The sequence below is a fragment of the Aphelocoma coerulescens genome, chromosome 2 (assembly GCF_041296385.1).
Source record: "Aphelocoma coerulescens isolate FSJ_1873_10779 chromosome 2, UR_Acoe_1.0, whole genome shotgun sequence".
NCBI lineage: Eukaryota > Metazoa > Chordata > Aves > Passeriformes > Corvidae > Aphelocoma > Aphelocoma coerulescens.
The window spans coordinates 13664299-13683012 of record NC_091015.1 but is presented as its reverse complement, the minus strand read 5'-3'; the positions used below and the strand labels follow the sequence as shown (position 1 = coordinate 13683012).

At 38.0% G+C, this 18714-nt stretch overlaps 1 protein-coding gene across 12 annotated transcripts in view; it reads right to left on the bottom strand.

Moving 5' to 3' along the window:
- Positions 1 to 18714, bottom strand: part of PARD3 (par-3 family cell polarity regulator) — a 449586-nt gene that overhangs the window by 241365 nt on the left and 189507 nt on the right. For 8 of the 12 annotated variants that reach the window (XM_069006483.1, XM_069006487.1, XM_069006484.1 and 5 more), the window contains exon 5: positions 14385 to 14516. The exons of the other annotated variants lie outside the window; for them this stretch is intronic. In XM_069006483.1, the coding sequence (XP_068862584.1) occupies positions 14385 to 14516 (132 nt within the window). The remainder of the gene's footprint in view (positions 1 to 14384; positions 14517 to 18714) is intronic. 12 annotated transcript variants of the gene reach the window in all.

Sequence of the window (18714 nt, the reverse complement as noted above, 5' to 3'; positions counted from 1 at the left end):
AGGGAGCCAAAAAACAGACACACAGATGGTGAAAACTGGCAAAAATTAAACGTAAAAATCATGCTCTTAAGTACCAACAGATGCAGTGACTTTAAAATATTACTCCTTGAGGATACACAAAGACAATAATCCCAGATTGTGATTCCTGGGCGAGTCTACTGCTGTGCTAGAGCCCCAAAGTACACTGTACTGTATGTAGAAAAAATGATGTGTCAGAGACGGTGATATCTGCTCTGCCAGTCTACTAAAACAGAAGGGAAGTAAGTTAAACTATCCCACACTGTGAAATTAATGTCTTCAGGGGGAAAAAAAAAATTAACTTTGTCACTGAGATTAGAGAGGTGACTTGCAGAATCCATTTACAGATTTATAATACTACAGGACTGAGCATGAACTGGTTATTTGAGCATTTCTGAAACACTCCTTCTTGAAACGATATTCAAGCTTCCTGCTCCACATGCAAGGAGGACTGTGCTTCCCAGATTCCCTGTTGTTAAACACTGCCACACTAATAGCTTTTGCTGACCCCAATCTCATTTAGGGTCTCCTAGATTTTAATCACCACAATTACCTAAAAGCTATCCCAGTTTAGACTACTGGTATTAAAACAGGGAAAGAAAAATAATCCAGGATTTGAAAATCGAGAAACTGAGGTATAATACCTATATGCTTGAAGTTCAGCCTTTCCTAAAAGATCTTCTTAGAATCTAAACTTGAATAATTATTAGTATTACTTTAAAAACACATGACGTAAGACCAATTTTCCAGATTGTTAAATTAATTCACTTGATGCTGGTCTCCATGACTGAACAAACCAAGCATCCTATGCCACCACTGTCATTTCAGGCTAGCTGCAGATATAACTATAAAGACCACAGTTTTTTGCAGGGCTAAAAAACAGTCAATTAAAAAAATATATATATATTTATTTACTACCTCTTCCAGTATGCAGAAGTTTACACTGGGCACTTCCTTATCAAAAACAATTACTGATGCCATCAAGATAATCACAATATAAGGAAAATTACTGAAAACTCAGCAACAAGAATGTATTTTCTAAAAAAAAAATTACAAGAAAAAGCTTTGTCTGAAAGTTTTAAAGTTATATACAGACACATTTAAACATACAGATGCTCATATACATGTGTATATATGCATGTAATCAGTGGCAACGCTTTAAGAGTGTTCCTAAAAATGAGCAGTTAATGAATTGCTCTGTATTTCTAGTATACAAACAAGTATGGACGTGTACTTCATTTAATTCTAATGTTTATATTGATGAGTAGTAAAAAAGCTGAGCTATAAAAATGAATGGGAACGTTTGCTGTGTGCAAACTGGCAAACAAGGATAGCGTCATGAATCAAATGAACTTTATCTTTTGTAGAGTCTCCTGGCTGAGATGACCCAGAAAGGTACAACTTCTCACCAGAACAGCCAGCCAGAGCGAGCCCCAGCAGCTGCTGTTTGCTCTGCTGAAACAGCCCCGGGGCGGTTTCGAAGTGACTCCCACCATCCAAAACAGTCTCAGCTGCACTCAGCAGATGCAAGCACTGCTCTGGTTTCACCCAAGGTTTCTGAGGTCTGGCTTTGGAATTAGACAAGTCAAAGCGTGCCTGACACCAACATGCTCTAACCCCCAGGGGCCACCATGGGAGGGCACAACTCTTCAACTGTGCCTCCTTTTATTCTACATGCACAAAGTGTCTCAAACACCAGAAGCCATAAAAATTAAACAATCATTAGTGAGCTGTGTTGCAATGGTGTAGGTAGATATGTGGGTTCAGATGGATTCTGATATATTAACTTTTTTTTCTTACATATTTCCCAGCCTACATCCCAGTATTTTCTGCAGTCCTCTGACACACCAGTATGGAGCTGAAGTACCTCCCACCCAATCTTCAGTTTCTCAGTAAGACTGACATTTGTTAATTTAGAGAAAAAAATTGTCAGAATCCTTGAGCTACATTAATTTCACCTACCCATAATGCTACACTACACACTATATTATTGAAATATAATATTATGTCTTTTGCACAGAGAACAACTTTAAAGACCTTCAAGTCACCAGCAAAATCCATCAGTTCGGATAAGACGATGAGTTAAAAGAGTTTTCATGAAGAGAAAGCTATTTATAGTGGTGAAGTGTAACTACAAGAACAACTGATGGGCCTGCTTTATGAAATCTGTGCTTTGTTGTAAGAATAATTGCTGAGAAAACCAAGATAAATAAAAATGGCATGATGGAATACTCAATGCAGCTTTCAATAATTTTAAACAGAGATACTCACAGATATGCCCACTTTCTTTTGGGACATTTAATTTAGTCTGTGCTTTGGATAAATGAGCTGAAATTATAAGCAACCATTAATTCCTACACATTAGGAAAGTAAAGATTTTTGAAGACAAATTAGGACATCCAAAAGGAAGAGGAAATTAAGCTTTGATACAAAGTGACTGAAATTGGCTTCCTGCCTAGTATTTTGAAGAAATATTAAGAGAACCAGAGGTTTTGATCATAATGGGTACCTCACTCCTCATGTGTTTATTCCATGGTCTGTAAAAATGACTGCAGTATACAAACCAAAGGGTAATTTTTTTCCCTCTCCCATTTTAGAAATACTTTTATATGTATACTGCCCTTAACATTGATTTTTAAACTGTGAAAACAAGCAATATTTTCAATGGCAAATGTGCTAAAATAATAATAGCGAACTGATTTTTTTCGAATTCATAAAGGGTCATCTCTTGGCTGGAAAAAGAAGCATAAAAAATTTCAATCCAAATGAAGTTAAAGTAATCACATGCAGATGGCATGAAAGTAATACCTTAATATTGAATCTGGGCAATGATTCTTATTCTTAAAATATCACATTCAAGAGATCAACATGAAAAGTAGTATTTGTTTGAAAAGTAAAATCTTTACAACAGTTTATTACAGAAACTCTTTAGTTCATCCAGTTGATTGCTTCTTAATGGAAACAGTAGTTGTGCTGTATTTGCTTTAATTTTGTGTACCCTGAGTATGGAACCTCCCTCACCCAGGGTAACTGCATCAGTTACACATTGGTGTTCTTTCTTTGGCACAGGGATTCAGCAAAATGCCTCACCAGTGCCACAGGGCAGCTGGCCGTTAGTTCTTGGGTCTTTTGAAAAGATTTTTAATTATTTATTAAATCAGATCAAATAAAGGTATTAAAAAAAGGAAGAGAGGTATTATTGCTTTTTCTGTTTTGTATGTGACATATATAGAAGCAAATAACTTCTTCATAAATCCCAATTTCCTAACCAGCTGAGATCCTCTTGTCCCTGCTCGCCCCTTCCCCGGCCCTGGATACAAAGTTGACCATTTCATATGCAACTCCAAGGATTTTCAAGATCAATTTAGAATGGACTTATTTTCAAATCAGCCATTGAATGAACTGGCAGGCCTGGCCTATTATCTTATTTTCTCACCCAGTTATACTGAGGAAATAAATTAAAATCTTATGGTATCTCCCATCAACTAAGTCATATTACGTAATTCCATTCACTCAGTTGCTGCACTCTCTAAATCTTGCTGTGTCGCTTCATGAGAATCATGACATTTCTCAAAGTATCCTATAAATTACAGTAACCACTTAATACAGCCAGAGAGTACTACATTCAATAATGAAATGCTCATACTTAAGCAATAAAATCAAGATTAAATTTAAAACCCAAAATAAAACAAAAACCCAGACAAATTACTTCCACATAACTCAATTATTAACTCTAAGTTACATAGTATCATTCCCATTTACAGCAAAGTTCAATCATGTCATTAAAATGACCTGTCCACACAGGATTTTAAAGAATAAGCACCTTTCCTATTTCCATCAATGGAAGATAAATTAACTATCACTTCCACAACAGAAAGGATAAACTTGGCCCTTTTCTGAAAGCACCTTCCTCCCCAATTAGTAATCCATAGAAAGGAAAAATATGAAAATCATCCTGCTATTATTCAATAAATTAGATAAAGATAGGTTTCCCATTCAGGTAAAATCTGCATTTTTCCCTCACCCAAAACAACCACTTTGTCTTAATTTCTGTTCTGGTTAGAGTTAACTGACTTGCAGGTCTCAGCAGTGATTTACCTGAACCTCCCCTAAAAACTGTAACAAGAAGCCAAAAGCTCTCACATCCATGTTCAAGTCCAGATAAGTTTATTTTAGTGTAGGAAGTGTTTTTATTTTAGTGTAGGAAAGCCTAAAATTTCCACTACAAACTAATAATATAAATATTACTTTAAAATAAGTAACATAAGCCATTTAGAAGAAAAAATGTATCAGGAAGAAAATCACAGTATTAAAAAAAAACCAAAAAGGCACTTATTTTTCCATTTAAGGTCAAGAAAACTCTGCAATGTGAATTAGGTGAACTGAAAATTAAGTTAATGTGAAGCTTAAGCTAAGACCAGTCTGACTTCTAATGCAGACTTACAAAAGCTTGGTTTGACAACAAAGCCAAGTAAATTATCAATCTTGGAGTTTCTTATAATTTGAAAGGAACCAGAAAATAATTCTTTACTTTGAGGGTGACAGAGCACTGGAGAAGGCTGCCCAAGAGGGTTTGTGGAGTCTCCCTCCCTGGAGATATTCAAAACCTGCCTGGATACGATCATGTGCAGCCTGCTCTAGGTGAACCTGCTTTAGCAGGTGGTTGAACTACATGATCTGCAGAGGTCCCATCCAAGCCCAATCTTTCTGTGATTCTGTGAAAAAAAAAACAAACCCACAGCATCTGGGATAGCCTTCTAATTTTGAATGGTGTCTTCCTGATAGAACATAGAAAAGAACAGCATCAAGACTCTACAAAATAAAACACAAAAGGGATTTAGGGAATGGAGTGTAGAGATGGCACCTCTTTCCTTCCAAGGAATTGGCTCCTGCCCCACAGCAACTTGTACTACAAACCATTAAGCAAGTACATAGGAAGAACAGACAGGTACAGCAGAGAAAGTAAGAATACAAAACAAAAGGGGAAAAAAGGTAAAATATCAATACCATGTACTACCAGTACCACCTTCTGAAACAAAAATGCATAATTTCTTTTTTAGCCTTGAAGATACAAGTAGTCACATATTTACACTTTGGTTAAAAGACTAGAATGCAGAACAAGCATAATGTGAATTTTAAATTAGGAATACTTCACCAAGAAGGGCAAGGGAGAATCCTCTGTAGACACAATTAACAGAATTGCTTTAATACACTTAAAAGTTTTAACCTTTGTGGTCTTTGAAGTGAACAGTGGAACTGCATCTATTTCAGGTTTGTACCGAAGGGCTGTACTGCCCTGAAAAGTTTTACAGTGCTGTAAACTAATGAAATAAATTATCTTAATTTGGTTAGATCTATTTTCATTAACTGTATTACCCACCAAGGGAATGAGGACGAATTTTAATTTTACTAATGTATTTCAGTTCTGCATTACTTTGGCACTCCGTAATTGCAGCTCCTGCTCAGTGCTGCTCACTCTGCCATCCCAGGGCCACCTCTCCCCCTCTCTCCCAGGCAGGCAGGGCTGTGCAGGGGGGAAGCTGTGGCACCACTGACCACCACCACCCCAAGCTGGGCTGAACATGACTAACTCCTGCCACAGTCCCATCAGGAACAGCACAGTAGCAACAACACAGCACATTATGAAAACAGAGACCATTTTTGTTATAAGCAAGTAGTGTGGAGACATTAGATACACCTTGACTAGAAAGTAAACACATGAGAAGATAAACCTTTTCCACACCATGAAGAAAGAAAACGAAAAAAATCACTGGACACATCCTTTTGACAAAATGTTTTCCTAGGGCCATTAATGGATTTTCAGATGTCCTTATCTGACCTGCTGCCATGGACAGACAGAAGTCTACAAAGAACGAGATAATATTGTTCCACAAAATATTTAGAAAAGAGTCAAAAAACTAACAGCAATAATTAATTTAAAGCTTCCTACAGCACCTCCCTGCAGTTTTAGAGAGTATTATTTATCTTGCTGGTATGGTAAATTCATTACCATAAATTTCCACAACAGGATTATTTAAATAGTTTGGTCCAAAAGGGCAGACAAATAGCAGTGTATGGTTACTAGCAAGTCAGAAAATGCCTTTCATGTGTGACAACACTTTTCAAAAGTTTTTGCAGAACAGAGTGGGTCTTATAGCAGGTAGTAGCAGAGACAGAGTTGTGATATCTCACTCCATGCAGCGCTTGTCAGGCTGCACCTGCAGAACTGTGTCGAGTTCCGGCTGCCACAGTGCACGAAAGACAAGGATACACTGGAGAGGGTTCAGAGGAGGCCCATGAAGGTGATTAAAGGGTTGGAAAGCCTGCACTGTGAAGAAGGACTGAGGAAGTTAAGTCTTTTCTCCCTGGAGAAAAGAAGACTCAGGGGGACCTCATCACATTATTCTAGTACTTAAAGGGTAGCTACAGAGAGGACAGAGGCCCTTTCTTCACAGGGACACACATGGAGAAGACAAGGGGCTACAGGTACAAGCTGCATCGGAAAGATTTCATCTTAATACAAGAAAGATTTGGTGGTGGTGGTTTTTTGTTTTGGTTTAGTTTTGGGTTTTGGGGGTTTTGTTATAATCAGAACAATCAATCACTGGAAGAATCTCACTAAGAACTGATAGACTCCCCATCACTGGAGGTAGTCAAGACAGGATTGGACAGGGTGTCAGATAGGCTCTCTTTCCCACCTAGGCTCTCTTTCCCACAAAAGGTTGGACCAGGTGTCTTCCCACATGGGCTGTTGATTCTTTAAATTTCAGACCAGTCCATCATCTGCCTGCTTATACTTAAACATCTTTGAGAGTGAGAGTGTGTGAGTGTGAGGATATACACACCTGAATACGATGCATGTCTTTTCCTATAATAATTAAAAACCGTGAGTATTTTTGTAAAATTGCCTTTTCTGGCATTGGTTTGGCTTTTTTTTTTTTTTTTTTAATGTGGACACATATGGAGTTACATTCTGCCACTGAATTCGTATCTACACAGCAGCATATAACTGAAAGTAGACTGTAGCCCCCAACTGTCTCACCTATTTAATACACAGTATGAAATGACATATTATTTTTGAAAGGAGAACAAGATAGATGCCAGCATGAAACAGTGTTTATAAAAGCATCACCACTACAGCTGTCCCCAAGCAATAAAGCTGTTTATTCCAACCTCCTACCTCATATAAACTGAAATCCTCAGCACTGAAAAACAACTTCAAATCTGTTCATGACTCCAAGACAAATAAGAAGAGTCTTCTCTCTTCAAAATATACAATTACAGTCATGTCCATAAATGTCCATTTTCTACATAAGTGCACAGATGTCTAAATTCCACATTAATATTTTCTTAACACTAATACATACTGCATTGGTTGTATCTTGAAATTTAATTCTATCTCTGTACATACTGATACATTCAGCATAAAAATAAGTCTTTCTCTTTAAGGCTCCTTTGTTTCTGTGGTTATACACAAACATTCAGAGAATATTTAACAAGTATCTGTATTAACATATTCACATCTAAGGCTTATACAGGAAAACACGGATATTCTTTTGAATTCAGGAGACATGAAAACTCTTCTATGGGTGTAGGAATATATAAAAAAAAGAAAAAGATCAAGATAGGCCTTCAAAATCAAATGGCTTTTAAATATGAAAATTATTATTAGATTTAGAAATCTGGATCTGAATCAAATTAGATCCAAAGTCAGGTTTATACCTAGAACAGACCTGTGATTCTGATTCTCACCACAGAAAAACATGGTAAAAATTTTAACCTTAAAAGCAGAAACCATAAATACAGAAACAGAGAACTAGCATGCCCATCATAAGCACTTGCTTTCCCTTCCCCTGCCCCTTTTTAAGCATTCTGACATGTGACACAGAACCCACTCCAGCAATCCCCCAGATCGAGATGTGTCTGTGGGACCTGGGCCCTTCCCCAGCACCGCAGCCTCAGCTGCTGGAAGCAGCTCAGCAGGTCCAGCCTGGAAGCGACCAGCTGAGCTCGTGCACGCCTCAGCTTGATGCAGATCTGTACTCCAGTGGTAAACAGGAGGAGTTTGGACAGTTTTTTGTAGATACATTATAATCACTGAAATACAGGTTTCTCATTTTGGAGCTCCCTATAGCATATTTCCTATCTAATAAACGCAGCAGAGGGAGAACACTGAAACAGATCTAGAGAATAATTACTTAATTGTGGTCCCGTACAGATCAGTGATACCCCGACACCACAGCAGTCTTATGGCAAGTCAAATACTATTAGAAATTGTGTATGAATTTTGACATTACATATACAAAATATTCCACAGAGGTGATTAGTGAAAGAAAAAAGGAGAAAAAATAAGGAAATCATTATTACACATGTAGTTAGTAACAGCTCCAAGATGTCAGGGTGCTCTTCTGGCAGCCAAACAGGGCATTTGGCTGCCTCAGACCACTGCCCTTGCTGAGCTGTAATTGTCCCTCTTCATGCTGAGTGGAAGCTGAGAAGCCAGCACTTGACAGCTTACATTTCATCTTAGCATTTGAGCTCCTATGCTGAAATAGTTCACATCTTGCCAATATAAAGAAATTAAGGGAGCAGTCAATACCTAATTACCTGTAGAAGCACCAGCTAAGAGAAAATATTTTTGGGCCAAAACAAGCTTTTCACCATCGTTATATAACAAAATCCAGAAGAAACAACTGCTGTAGCATTCAGGGTGTTGACAGCCGTATCAGAGTGAAGCCAGTGCAATCACAGGGCCAAAAAGCCATCTCAAGCAGTAAAAAGCATTTATTTACAAGTGGATATGGCACTGGGAAGACTTTGAACTCTTGCAGGGGCACCTTGACGTCTTTCAGCCAACTCTTTGATTAACATAAGCCTTAAGTGAATCCTCCACTGGTTACTTCTACCTGCCCCTGGTTACAACTGTGCCAAATTACTCATGTGCCAAGCCAGAAACAAGCAAACACATGACATTTGGTGACATTTACTTGTCCCGTGATCAGCCTCAGAGTGTTCTTGCCTAGTTTCACAAACCCTGGGCAGCCTCATGGTTACACACACACATCCCCCCCCCCTTTCATACAGGACCTCCACCAATGACCCCCCAAAAAGACAGCTCTCTGCAATATGCCTAGAGCTCTGAACACATGCATTTCTGTATCTTTGTGACAGAAATCCTTTATAGGGAATATGATTAGCTTTAAAACCATCTTTGTATTTTATAATGTATATACTGGCATGGTTCTATGTTCATTAAGGTTGTTATCACAAGAGAAAAATGAAGTGCATGGTCCTCAGAGAGAGAGGAAGCAATAGACTCTACCCTGACATATTATGGAGTAATGGATAACCAGTTAAAAATGATTCCTCCAACTTAAGCCTAGGTACTCCTTTTTCCAAATCTTAAAGCCCAGCTCCTTATAACAACAATAATTTTTACTGCAGTTTAAATCTCTACATGAGAGGAGTTTGAGATAAGAGCTTCCACCCTTGAGCTTCCCTATCTTCAGGCCATGAAACAGAATTCACAGACCCTTCCACTGCAGTTACAGTCATATTAGAAAAGTAAAACCTAGGGAAAAAAAGCTGAAATACACTTGTCAGACAAGGAGAAGAATAAAAGAGGTACACTAGAGAAAACAAAAATATATACTTTAGCTATAACACTATGAAACATTTAGAAACAAACAAAATAAATGAGCTGCATTGCTGCCTTTTTCTTAAGGCATGAAATAGAAACAGGTTTTTTGTTGTTAAATGAAAATTTGACAAATCCACATGAAATTAGTGGTTTAAATTCACGAACCAACTCCTGAAGATTTGATTTATTTTTTTTTCAACTGACAGTGCTGAAACGCAATAATTTATAGTATCCAAATGTTTGAAGAAAGCATATTCAATCGTATTAAAAGCAGGCCTTATTTTGCTGAAAATACAAGCTGAAGGCAGGTACTCTACAGCTGGAGATACAAGACCCTTATGCTACTTCCATGCCTGATCCTGCTGCAACAGGAACCAGAGAAACTGTACCAGATTACTCTGGACAGATGTCATGAACAAAAATAACTAAGGGAAGTGTTCCATACAGCACATTTCTGCACAAGAAGACAGCAGTAGTAACCAGCTTCTCTTGCCATTTCAGAATGCATTTGAGTTGCTCTAGTCTGTTGCTTTTACTGCATACCAGAAAGCTACAGGGCACTAAGGAATCAGACATGTTCTTCAGTAACAACTATGAAATTTTACCCCATCTCCTACCTTGTTTTCATGCACTGATAAATACAGATAAACACCAAATACATAAATGTATTTAAATATATATATATATATGTTATAGATTTACATATAGTTTTAACTGAACCAAACTCATCGTATTTGCAAATCTGATCAACTGCTTCATACTTAACTGGGGCTGTTTTATGATTTCCACTCCTGCTGTCCTCACACCCAAGTCCCAACTAGCTGAGCAAGGAATATACTGTTTCATTTCAAGGTGTCTTGTTTGCTGTCAGTTCCAATATTTAACTAATAAAACTGAAATGACCACCTGAGAGAAAGTTTCTGTGTACCTAAACTTAAGGAATTGGTAAAAACTTGAACTCTTTCACGCATTCCCTTTCATGCCTCCCTGGTATGAAACAGCATGAGGCCAGAATTGATCAGGGCCCAAGCAAGTCTTGAGGTGAACTGAGGGAAAAAAGAACTCTCAAAGAAAAGTGGCATTATCATATATATGAATAAATTTCAGAGAAAATAAGATTTTTCAAGTATTCTTTAAAGTTTGGTTGCTGTGGGGAAAAGGAAGGTGTTCTGGAGGGCAAGGCCAAGAATAAAAACCAACTTTTTCTCTTTTTAAGATATTTCAGAATCAAATTAAAGATTGCACTTTTCTTCCCTAGAACTTGACAATCTGTAAGAAAAAATTAATTGAGTGAAAGTGTAAAAAATACAATCACAGAATCACACAGTGGTTCAGCTATAGTTCCAACCCCCCTGCCATGGACAGGGGTACCTTTCATTAGACCAGGATGCTCAAAGCCCCATCCAGCCTGGCCTTGATGGGATGGGGCATCCACAACTTCTCGAAACAGCTTGTTTCAGTGCCTCACTGCCCTCCTAGTGAAAAATTTCTTCCTTATCTAAACCTATTCTCTGTCAGTTTAAAGCCATTCCCCCTTATCCTATCACTACATGCTCTTATAAAAAGTCCCTTTAAAATCCTTACCTTTCTAAATGTATTCTGAAACTGAATTTGCATTTTCAGCTTCATAGTGGTGAAATGATTCTTTGGTACAACATTTCACATAACTTATCTCATGGGCTTGAGAAATACCAAGTTACTGAGAAACACATGGATCATTTGCCCTGTGGACAACCAGGGGACTCTGGAACTAACTGGGAACAATTGCTAGGCAGATATAGCTAACCAGCACATACAACCAGAAGACCTTAAAGGACTTGTAAAGCAGACAATCTTTTCCATTTATTTGATGTATCACTCTAATTTACCAGAGCCCAAGTAAAACTCAACAGATATGAGCAAAAGCAATTACTGCCAGGAATTTTAATGGGCTTCATGCATTTCTCCATTTTTAGGCGCTAAACCCCAGACAAGATTACAGAAGTACTTCTCTAACACCTACTTGAACATATCTAATTCTGTTCCCTTATTAATCCCTGCTACAGTAGTTTATAATGGTTTCCTAGAAACAATGTCTCTTGTAGTTTCATCTTCAGAATGAGCTGTGATGCTATAGAATTACAGTTTGCTCCCTAGTGCTGTTTATAGGAAAGGAGGTGTCGTCCGCACAAAAATAATTGTATTTCTTGGGCACATCACACCTTCAAAATGTTAATTCAAGCGAATGTTTATTTATGCTAGAAGGTGACAAAAATCACCCTGGAATCCCTTTTTGCCTTATATTCAAAAGGAAGAGATGAGGCAAGCTTTGAGAGAAGTAATTTGAGCCCAGCCAGAAGAGCCTTCATCGAACAAGAAGTCTCTGGAGTCTGCAAGATGAACCCAATGTTTTCTACCACCTTCTCTCAAGAGCCATAAAGGCAGGTTAGATCAGGACTATTAATACCCCTGGTATCTGTAATGGGTTCTGCCCTACAGGTTTCTTGGCACTGTTGGCTGCCTTACCCTTGGTGCCAGACCTGCTGCCTGCTACTCTATGCACAGGCTGGCAGGGTGCACAGAGCACTTCAGCCCCTCCACAGCTCTGCTGAGCACACGGGAACACAACTGGAAGTTGCTAAATTAATTGATTATGCCAGATTGAAATCTCATTGCTTGAGCTTCCCCTTCTAGAAGTCAAGGTTTAACCAGTGGGAAACCAAATCCCAAAGAGGATACTGAAGGAGATATTAAAAATGCCAAAAGGTGTGGAAGAATATCTCTGCCTGCAGCTACTCCATCCCCTCCCTACCCGGCCCTTCCTCTCTTCCCTATAGTGCATCCCACTCTCCCAACAGACTTTCTTGTCCTGTATGTATGCTGCTAAACAGACTTCAGTCTAATTAATTACCCTGCTGATATGAAATTGCAAAAGATCCTGGTCTTCCAGGTACATGCAGAATCATCAACATACTCAAAGGATAAACTCTCTCGCAAAAAAATAAAAACCAAACAAAAAAAAACCCAAACAAAAAAACACCACCACTACAAACAAACAAAAACAAAAAGCAGAAAAATTGTTCTAAAGAAACAGCATATTTACAACTTCAAACCTCAAACAGTTAACAATATGCTGGCAACAAATATGCTTCCAGTCTACCACTACTGGCAAATTATTTACCTGACTGGTGAACAAATTGAACTAGTTAAGCTGTTCCGAGACTAAAATCAATACAAAGCTTAATATGAAACATATATTAAAATTTCAAGATTTACAAGATGATCACTATTAAGATTTCTAATCCAACTTCTTTTGCTGAGACAACAGTTTCATTAACTGCCACAGTACAAACCTAATGATGCATGGAAATATGCCTCGAAAACATCAAACAAGCAGAACTGACACAGGAGGTGCCTTCAAATCTGGGCACCGACTTTCCCTTTCAACACAGGCTGATACAGAGACAGCAGCCCACTTCACCAACCTAACACTGCATCTTCTTGGAGGAAGGAACATTGGCATTAAATGTGTAGAGGAAAGAATAGAAAGACCAAAGACAGAATTTTTCTCATAGAACATGTAATTAATTTACAGACAATTACAAGACATAAAAGTAGTTAATAGCTCACATTTGGGAGAGTGTTTAGGGTTTTTTTTAATACTGTGTGATATTGTTTAAGATCTTCTTAAATTAAGAATGGGGTTGAATAAAGAATGTTTGGAGTATGATATGATTTGGCAATGCTGGACTCCAAATATCAGTAAGGGATTTGTGGGTGAAGGAGAGCAGTCCCAGGACAGCAGCCCAGTGTTGGATTATAAACCTTCCCCTCCGTTCACACACTACACCGTTACAAACACTGGGCTGTGTCAAATAGCAAATTTCATTTTGAAGCTCTTCTGTATAAAGCAAATTCTGGGCTTGTGCCCTATTGCTGTAAAATAGAAAATTTTTACATTTTTGTTCAATGCAGAAATTCAATATTTTCATGTCACATTGCATAAAGAAGAAAAATGAGGTAATAATCCTACATATGCACTACCCTACATATGAGCTTGCTGTTGTATTTCCAATTTCCATATTAAAGATGCATTTTCTGTATACACTTGAAGACACTTCTTTGAAAATTTCAGGCACAAAGACATGAAGTGACTGCTAGGTAATTTGAATTTCAGACCTTTAAACCTCTGTGACTACCAGCTTATAAATAAATTAATAAATAAATAAACAACAACCACACATTGGAACTACTGAGTGTCTCAAAAAGCCTAAGATATAAAAGCAATATAAATATACACTAAATAAATATAAAACTGTGTTTAAAATTATAATTAATATGCTTTATGGTGTTAAAAATAACAAGCATTTAAAAGTGCAGTGTCAAAACTGACCCACATTTGGCTATTATGTATTATTACTATTAGAATTCAATGGCAGTGTTTATCAAAATAATACTGATTAAAATAACTCTGTTGGTATCAGTTGTGAAGAACAGCAGCACTTCATATACTATATTTATGTGTTTATGAACTCAAAAATTAAATCATTTTCAGGAGGCCATTTCAGTCTTAGTGCAGGTTTTTTGGAAGCAGAAGGAATCCCATACAAATTTAGTCAGCGTACTGCTGGTGCTTCTATTACAATTCGAGAGCCTATGTCAGGTACAAATACACTTCCCTGTAATAGCTTGGAGTAGCATAAAGATTAGATTGATAAAGTAATATATATATACACATATATATTACCTGTTCTTGCCTCTCCAGCCACTTGTCCACCATGGGATGACTGGCACTTAACGATGAACGAGCATTGTCTCTCTGAAACTGGTTAGACCAGCTACTAGTATCTCGTGGTAGGCTTCTGTAGTTTTCATCTTTCTAGTTTAAAAGAAACAAAAAAGTGTCTTATAAAAAACAACCAGTCCTTGCACATTAACAATGCAGCTGGTTATTAAACGAATACAAAAGGAAGACTGGACCCAAGGGCTGGACTCACGGACAGTGTGATTGCTCGGCCACTCAAGGGCAAGAGCTCCCTTTCCTTAATGCCAGGGATGCCCAACTAAAGCCTTGGTGGAGTTGTAGATCTTGCACCCACTCATGCTTCCCTTCCTCTTTTTCCAACCTCAAACCTCCAGTGCACAGATTCCCAAGTACATACTCAGCAAGGATTTCAGAGCATCATGCTCCTCAGATTTGTTCTCACTGAGAGCAAATGTACCAAATGAGCCCATCTAACAGCTACAGCCACCATATAATTTTCCCAAGTCTCTGTATGTAATCAATTTTACAATGCAAGCAGTCTCACTGCTCCAGGTACTGTCCTTTAGACCAGAATAGCACGCTGTAGAGTTCAAAACTTGAATTTATTATAGCACATAATAATGCTTTGGCTGGTTTGCCTGAAGGTATACAAATACAGTCACATTTGTAGAACAGCAGCAGATGGAGATTGTGCTGACAGAGATACATTGATCCTACTGAGACTGATAATTTTTCTCTTTCTTTTTAATTGATGAATTTGTCTGCACATCTTTCCTACAAGCTTTACAAATTCTTCAACTTCTAAAGGTTATTAGTCCTTACCCAGTCTGATCACTAAAAGCCAACAAAAGCACAGAGGCAGATTTTTAATGATGGGAGTTACCTTTAGCCTAAAGTCAGTGTTACTGATAGCTTACATAGCTTAGTTCCTTCCAACTGAAATAATACATGGAGCTGAAATTCTGCTTAGCTTTTCAAAAGAGGATTATAAATATACCACAATATATGTAAGTATCCTTCCTTCAGAAGCAGAGTATTTTTCCCAGTCAATGTGTGTCTATCTTCATGCCAAATCAGATAATCTAGAGAGAGTATCTATTTTTAAAACAGGATTGTAGTCCTACATATTTTGCAATACTACCACTTTTAGGAATCTCAAAAACCTCTAAAATAATAAACCAACACCAGTGCACACTTGCAGTTATTATTTTAAGTTATTGTTTTCTTTATTTATAGCACACAGATTTTTGACCCTTTCTTAAATCAATACTTCATTCCCTCATAAGTATTTCCTTTCCCTGTTTGCCATACTTATATTTCTTCGGCCTAGAACAATATTAGTCCAATATTCTAGATGAAGCATCAATTTCCTTACCATTGTCCTTCACAACTTTGTTTCTTGTAAATATATGACAGGCTTTGCTAAGAAATGCAGGTCTTAGTCTTACTGTGAGATACAGCAGTTTTCAAAAGCTTCCTGTGCAAGACCAATCTTTTCCCGGACATATCAAACCTAAGCTTTCTTAACTGATGACAACTTCTTTCTTTGAAAGACTTTGTAGTATAAAATAAATCTTCCATTTCAAGACATTAAAGCTTAAATTCAACCAGCACAAGGTAACCTTGTAAAAATATGTTTGCACAGGTAACCAGCCTAACAAATAACCATCATAAATTACTTTACCCTGCCACAAAGGAGTAAAAACTTTGTGTCTTTCAGCAACTAAAACCAATCCAGTTTTCCAGTGCTGGTTAAACACACAGCAAACTAGAAACTTGCTCAGTGTCTTGCTTAGAAAGGGGAAGTAAAAGTCAGCTTTGTACAACTGTCCCTCAGCAAAGCCATAAAAACCAGGGAATGGTGTGTACAAATTGATTTTTTACTGCTGCTTCTCTTATTCAATTCTTCTCTTCAGGTGACAGTGGTGGCACAGTTCATAAAAGCCAAAACAACAATTTCTCTTGTTCAAAGTGGTGGGCAGGTGTAACAACAAAATCATTATCTGACAAAGAAATAACGAAAAATCATTTTATGCACAAAATCACCCATACAGTTGGTGCATGTGTTATTGTCACCTAACAATAACCCACTGTTTGACAGACCATCACCTAGTCTGAATGAACAGCAATTTCTTCCTATGTAACAAAATGTTTTCTGTATTTCTGTACTTTATAGATAATTCCATTTTTATTGATTCACATTTACAATGTTCAACAGAAACTTTTTAGAAAGACATTTTTATTTATAAAACACAAAGACCACTCTCCACACAGCATCCATTATGCCTGCACAGGAGTGTGTGGCAAGAGCAAGAGAGAAGGAAAGATGTTCATCAGTCATTCAATCACCAGGTCTCAGAATCACATTGGACAGTCACATTGCACAAAGTTTATATTGGAAATTTGTGCTGTAGAAAGTCTCAAGTGTCACAGCACACAATGTAAGTGGAATTATCTAAGCTAAGAGAGTTAAATTAGGCCTCTGTTTGGTGTATCTATACTAATGTCAAGAATTTTGCAGAGTTTACGCCTAATATTATCTGTGCTGACAGAAGAGTACATTCATCCCACCTACCAAAGTATTTCTGCTTGTAGCCCACTTCCGTAGATGATTGCCTTTCTCCTGCTAAGACTTAAATCAGCTCATTTTATACAGAAGGCATCCAAGTCACTCAGCAATTTTTTCTGACAGCAGAAATAAATGCTGGAATGGTAGAGAGACGTGGTTTCTGTAAATTTTTTTGTTTCTCAGCACTGTCACCTCTCACCTTTCTTCAGAGGCTCAAAATAGTGCTATCATCAGATTGGAATAAAATACCAGTGCTGCAATCACACACACAGTCACGTTGGTGTTAGCCAAACAGTGAAACATCAGAAGATCAACCAGCCGCAGACACGTCCTCCACTCCTTTCTTTGTCATTGCTTTTTGGCAGACAGCTCTCCCTGTAGCCCACGAGTGACAGCACTGGGACAAGCACCAAGCTGGAGGAGGAGCAGAGGGATCAGCACACTCAGCACTGCCACACACCATGCATCTCACAGACACCTACTCCACACAGCCTTAAGGTGCTCCTGGCTACCTGTAACCGCATCCACTCAGGGGTTTCCATTACTGCTACTGCCAGAGCTAATTCAAAAATAGCTGTGCTGAAAAACTGTAGAGGTGCAGGTGGAAAACATCACTGCAGCTTAGATATCAGGAATTACTGAGCCAGCTGGGATGCTCTCTGTTATTTAATATATATATTGTTTTGGGGCTTTTTGTGTAAAATATTCAGTTGCTAATCCAGAAAGCTGTACTTGCCTTCAGCATGATCTAGATTTAGCACACATGCTCCCAACATCTGGCTGAAAAAGGTGTGTGTGACTTTTAGTTACAGTACCATAAAGGAGAAGATTTCATGGTACAGAAGCCATCAGGGTCACACAGGGAATTCTCATTTCTTCTGGAAATGCAGCTGTAAGCCCTCCTGGGACCAGGGCTGGCATGCACCATCAGCTGCAACTAAATGCCCTAATTTTTTAAAAAGAAGTTTCTTTCCCAAACATCTTTGGGGACCATGGGCCATGTCAGCTTTATCATGTTTGAAATGGAAATTGATCAATATAATACTAAAACTGCCAAGTCATAATACCACCACGACACTTAACTGCAGCATTTTGGAGTCATTTTAATGAGGACACATAATCTAACACTTTACGATTCAGTTCAGCATGGTGTCCCTGTGGGGCTTTGCTGGAGGATTGGGTGAAAGGGGACAGGAAAAATGAAGCAATTTTGCTATACTTTTAATTTCAGATGATTTGCAATATATAACAAGAGCCTCATCAAAGACACTGCAGCTTGTAGACGAAATGATGCATTAGAATGACCTGTTTACTTCAATTACTGGCTGTCAGTGCATAAACTCACTTGTGATTTTAACCTGCAGCTGTACCCCTGCACCACAACCCAACCAGAACATTCTCCCCACAGTATGGCGACAGTTCAATATCTGCTAACTCATTTGCCACTTTCCAAATAGTGAAGAAATTGGGTTTTCCCTTTTTTTTCACCTTCTGAATGGCTAAAGTGTGGCAAATTTTGGTTGCTTATTAAAAAAAAAAAAACTACACTAGACACAGCATTACAACAGGGGTAAAATAGATTGAAGACCTCTGAAAGACGATTCAAAAATGCAAACCAAGTTTTCACTTTAACTGTTTCTAGCAAATAGCCCATGTCTCCTTTAGGAAAGTCACTAAGAGAGATTATTTTGGGCACTGATCATTTTTTGCTATCCAGTCTTTTTCCTTGTATCCTATGTACTT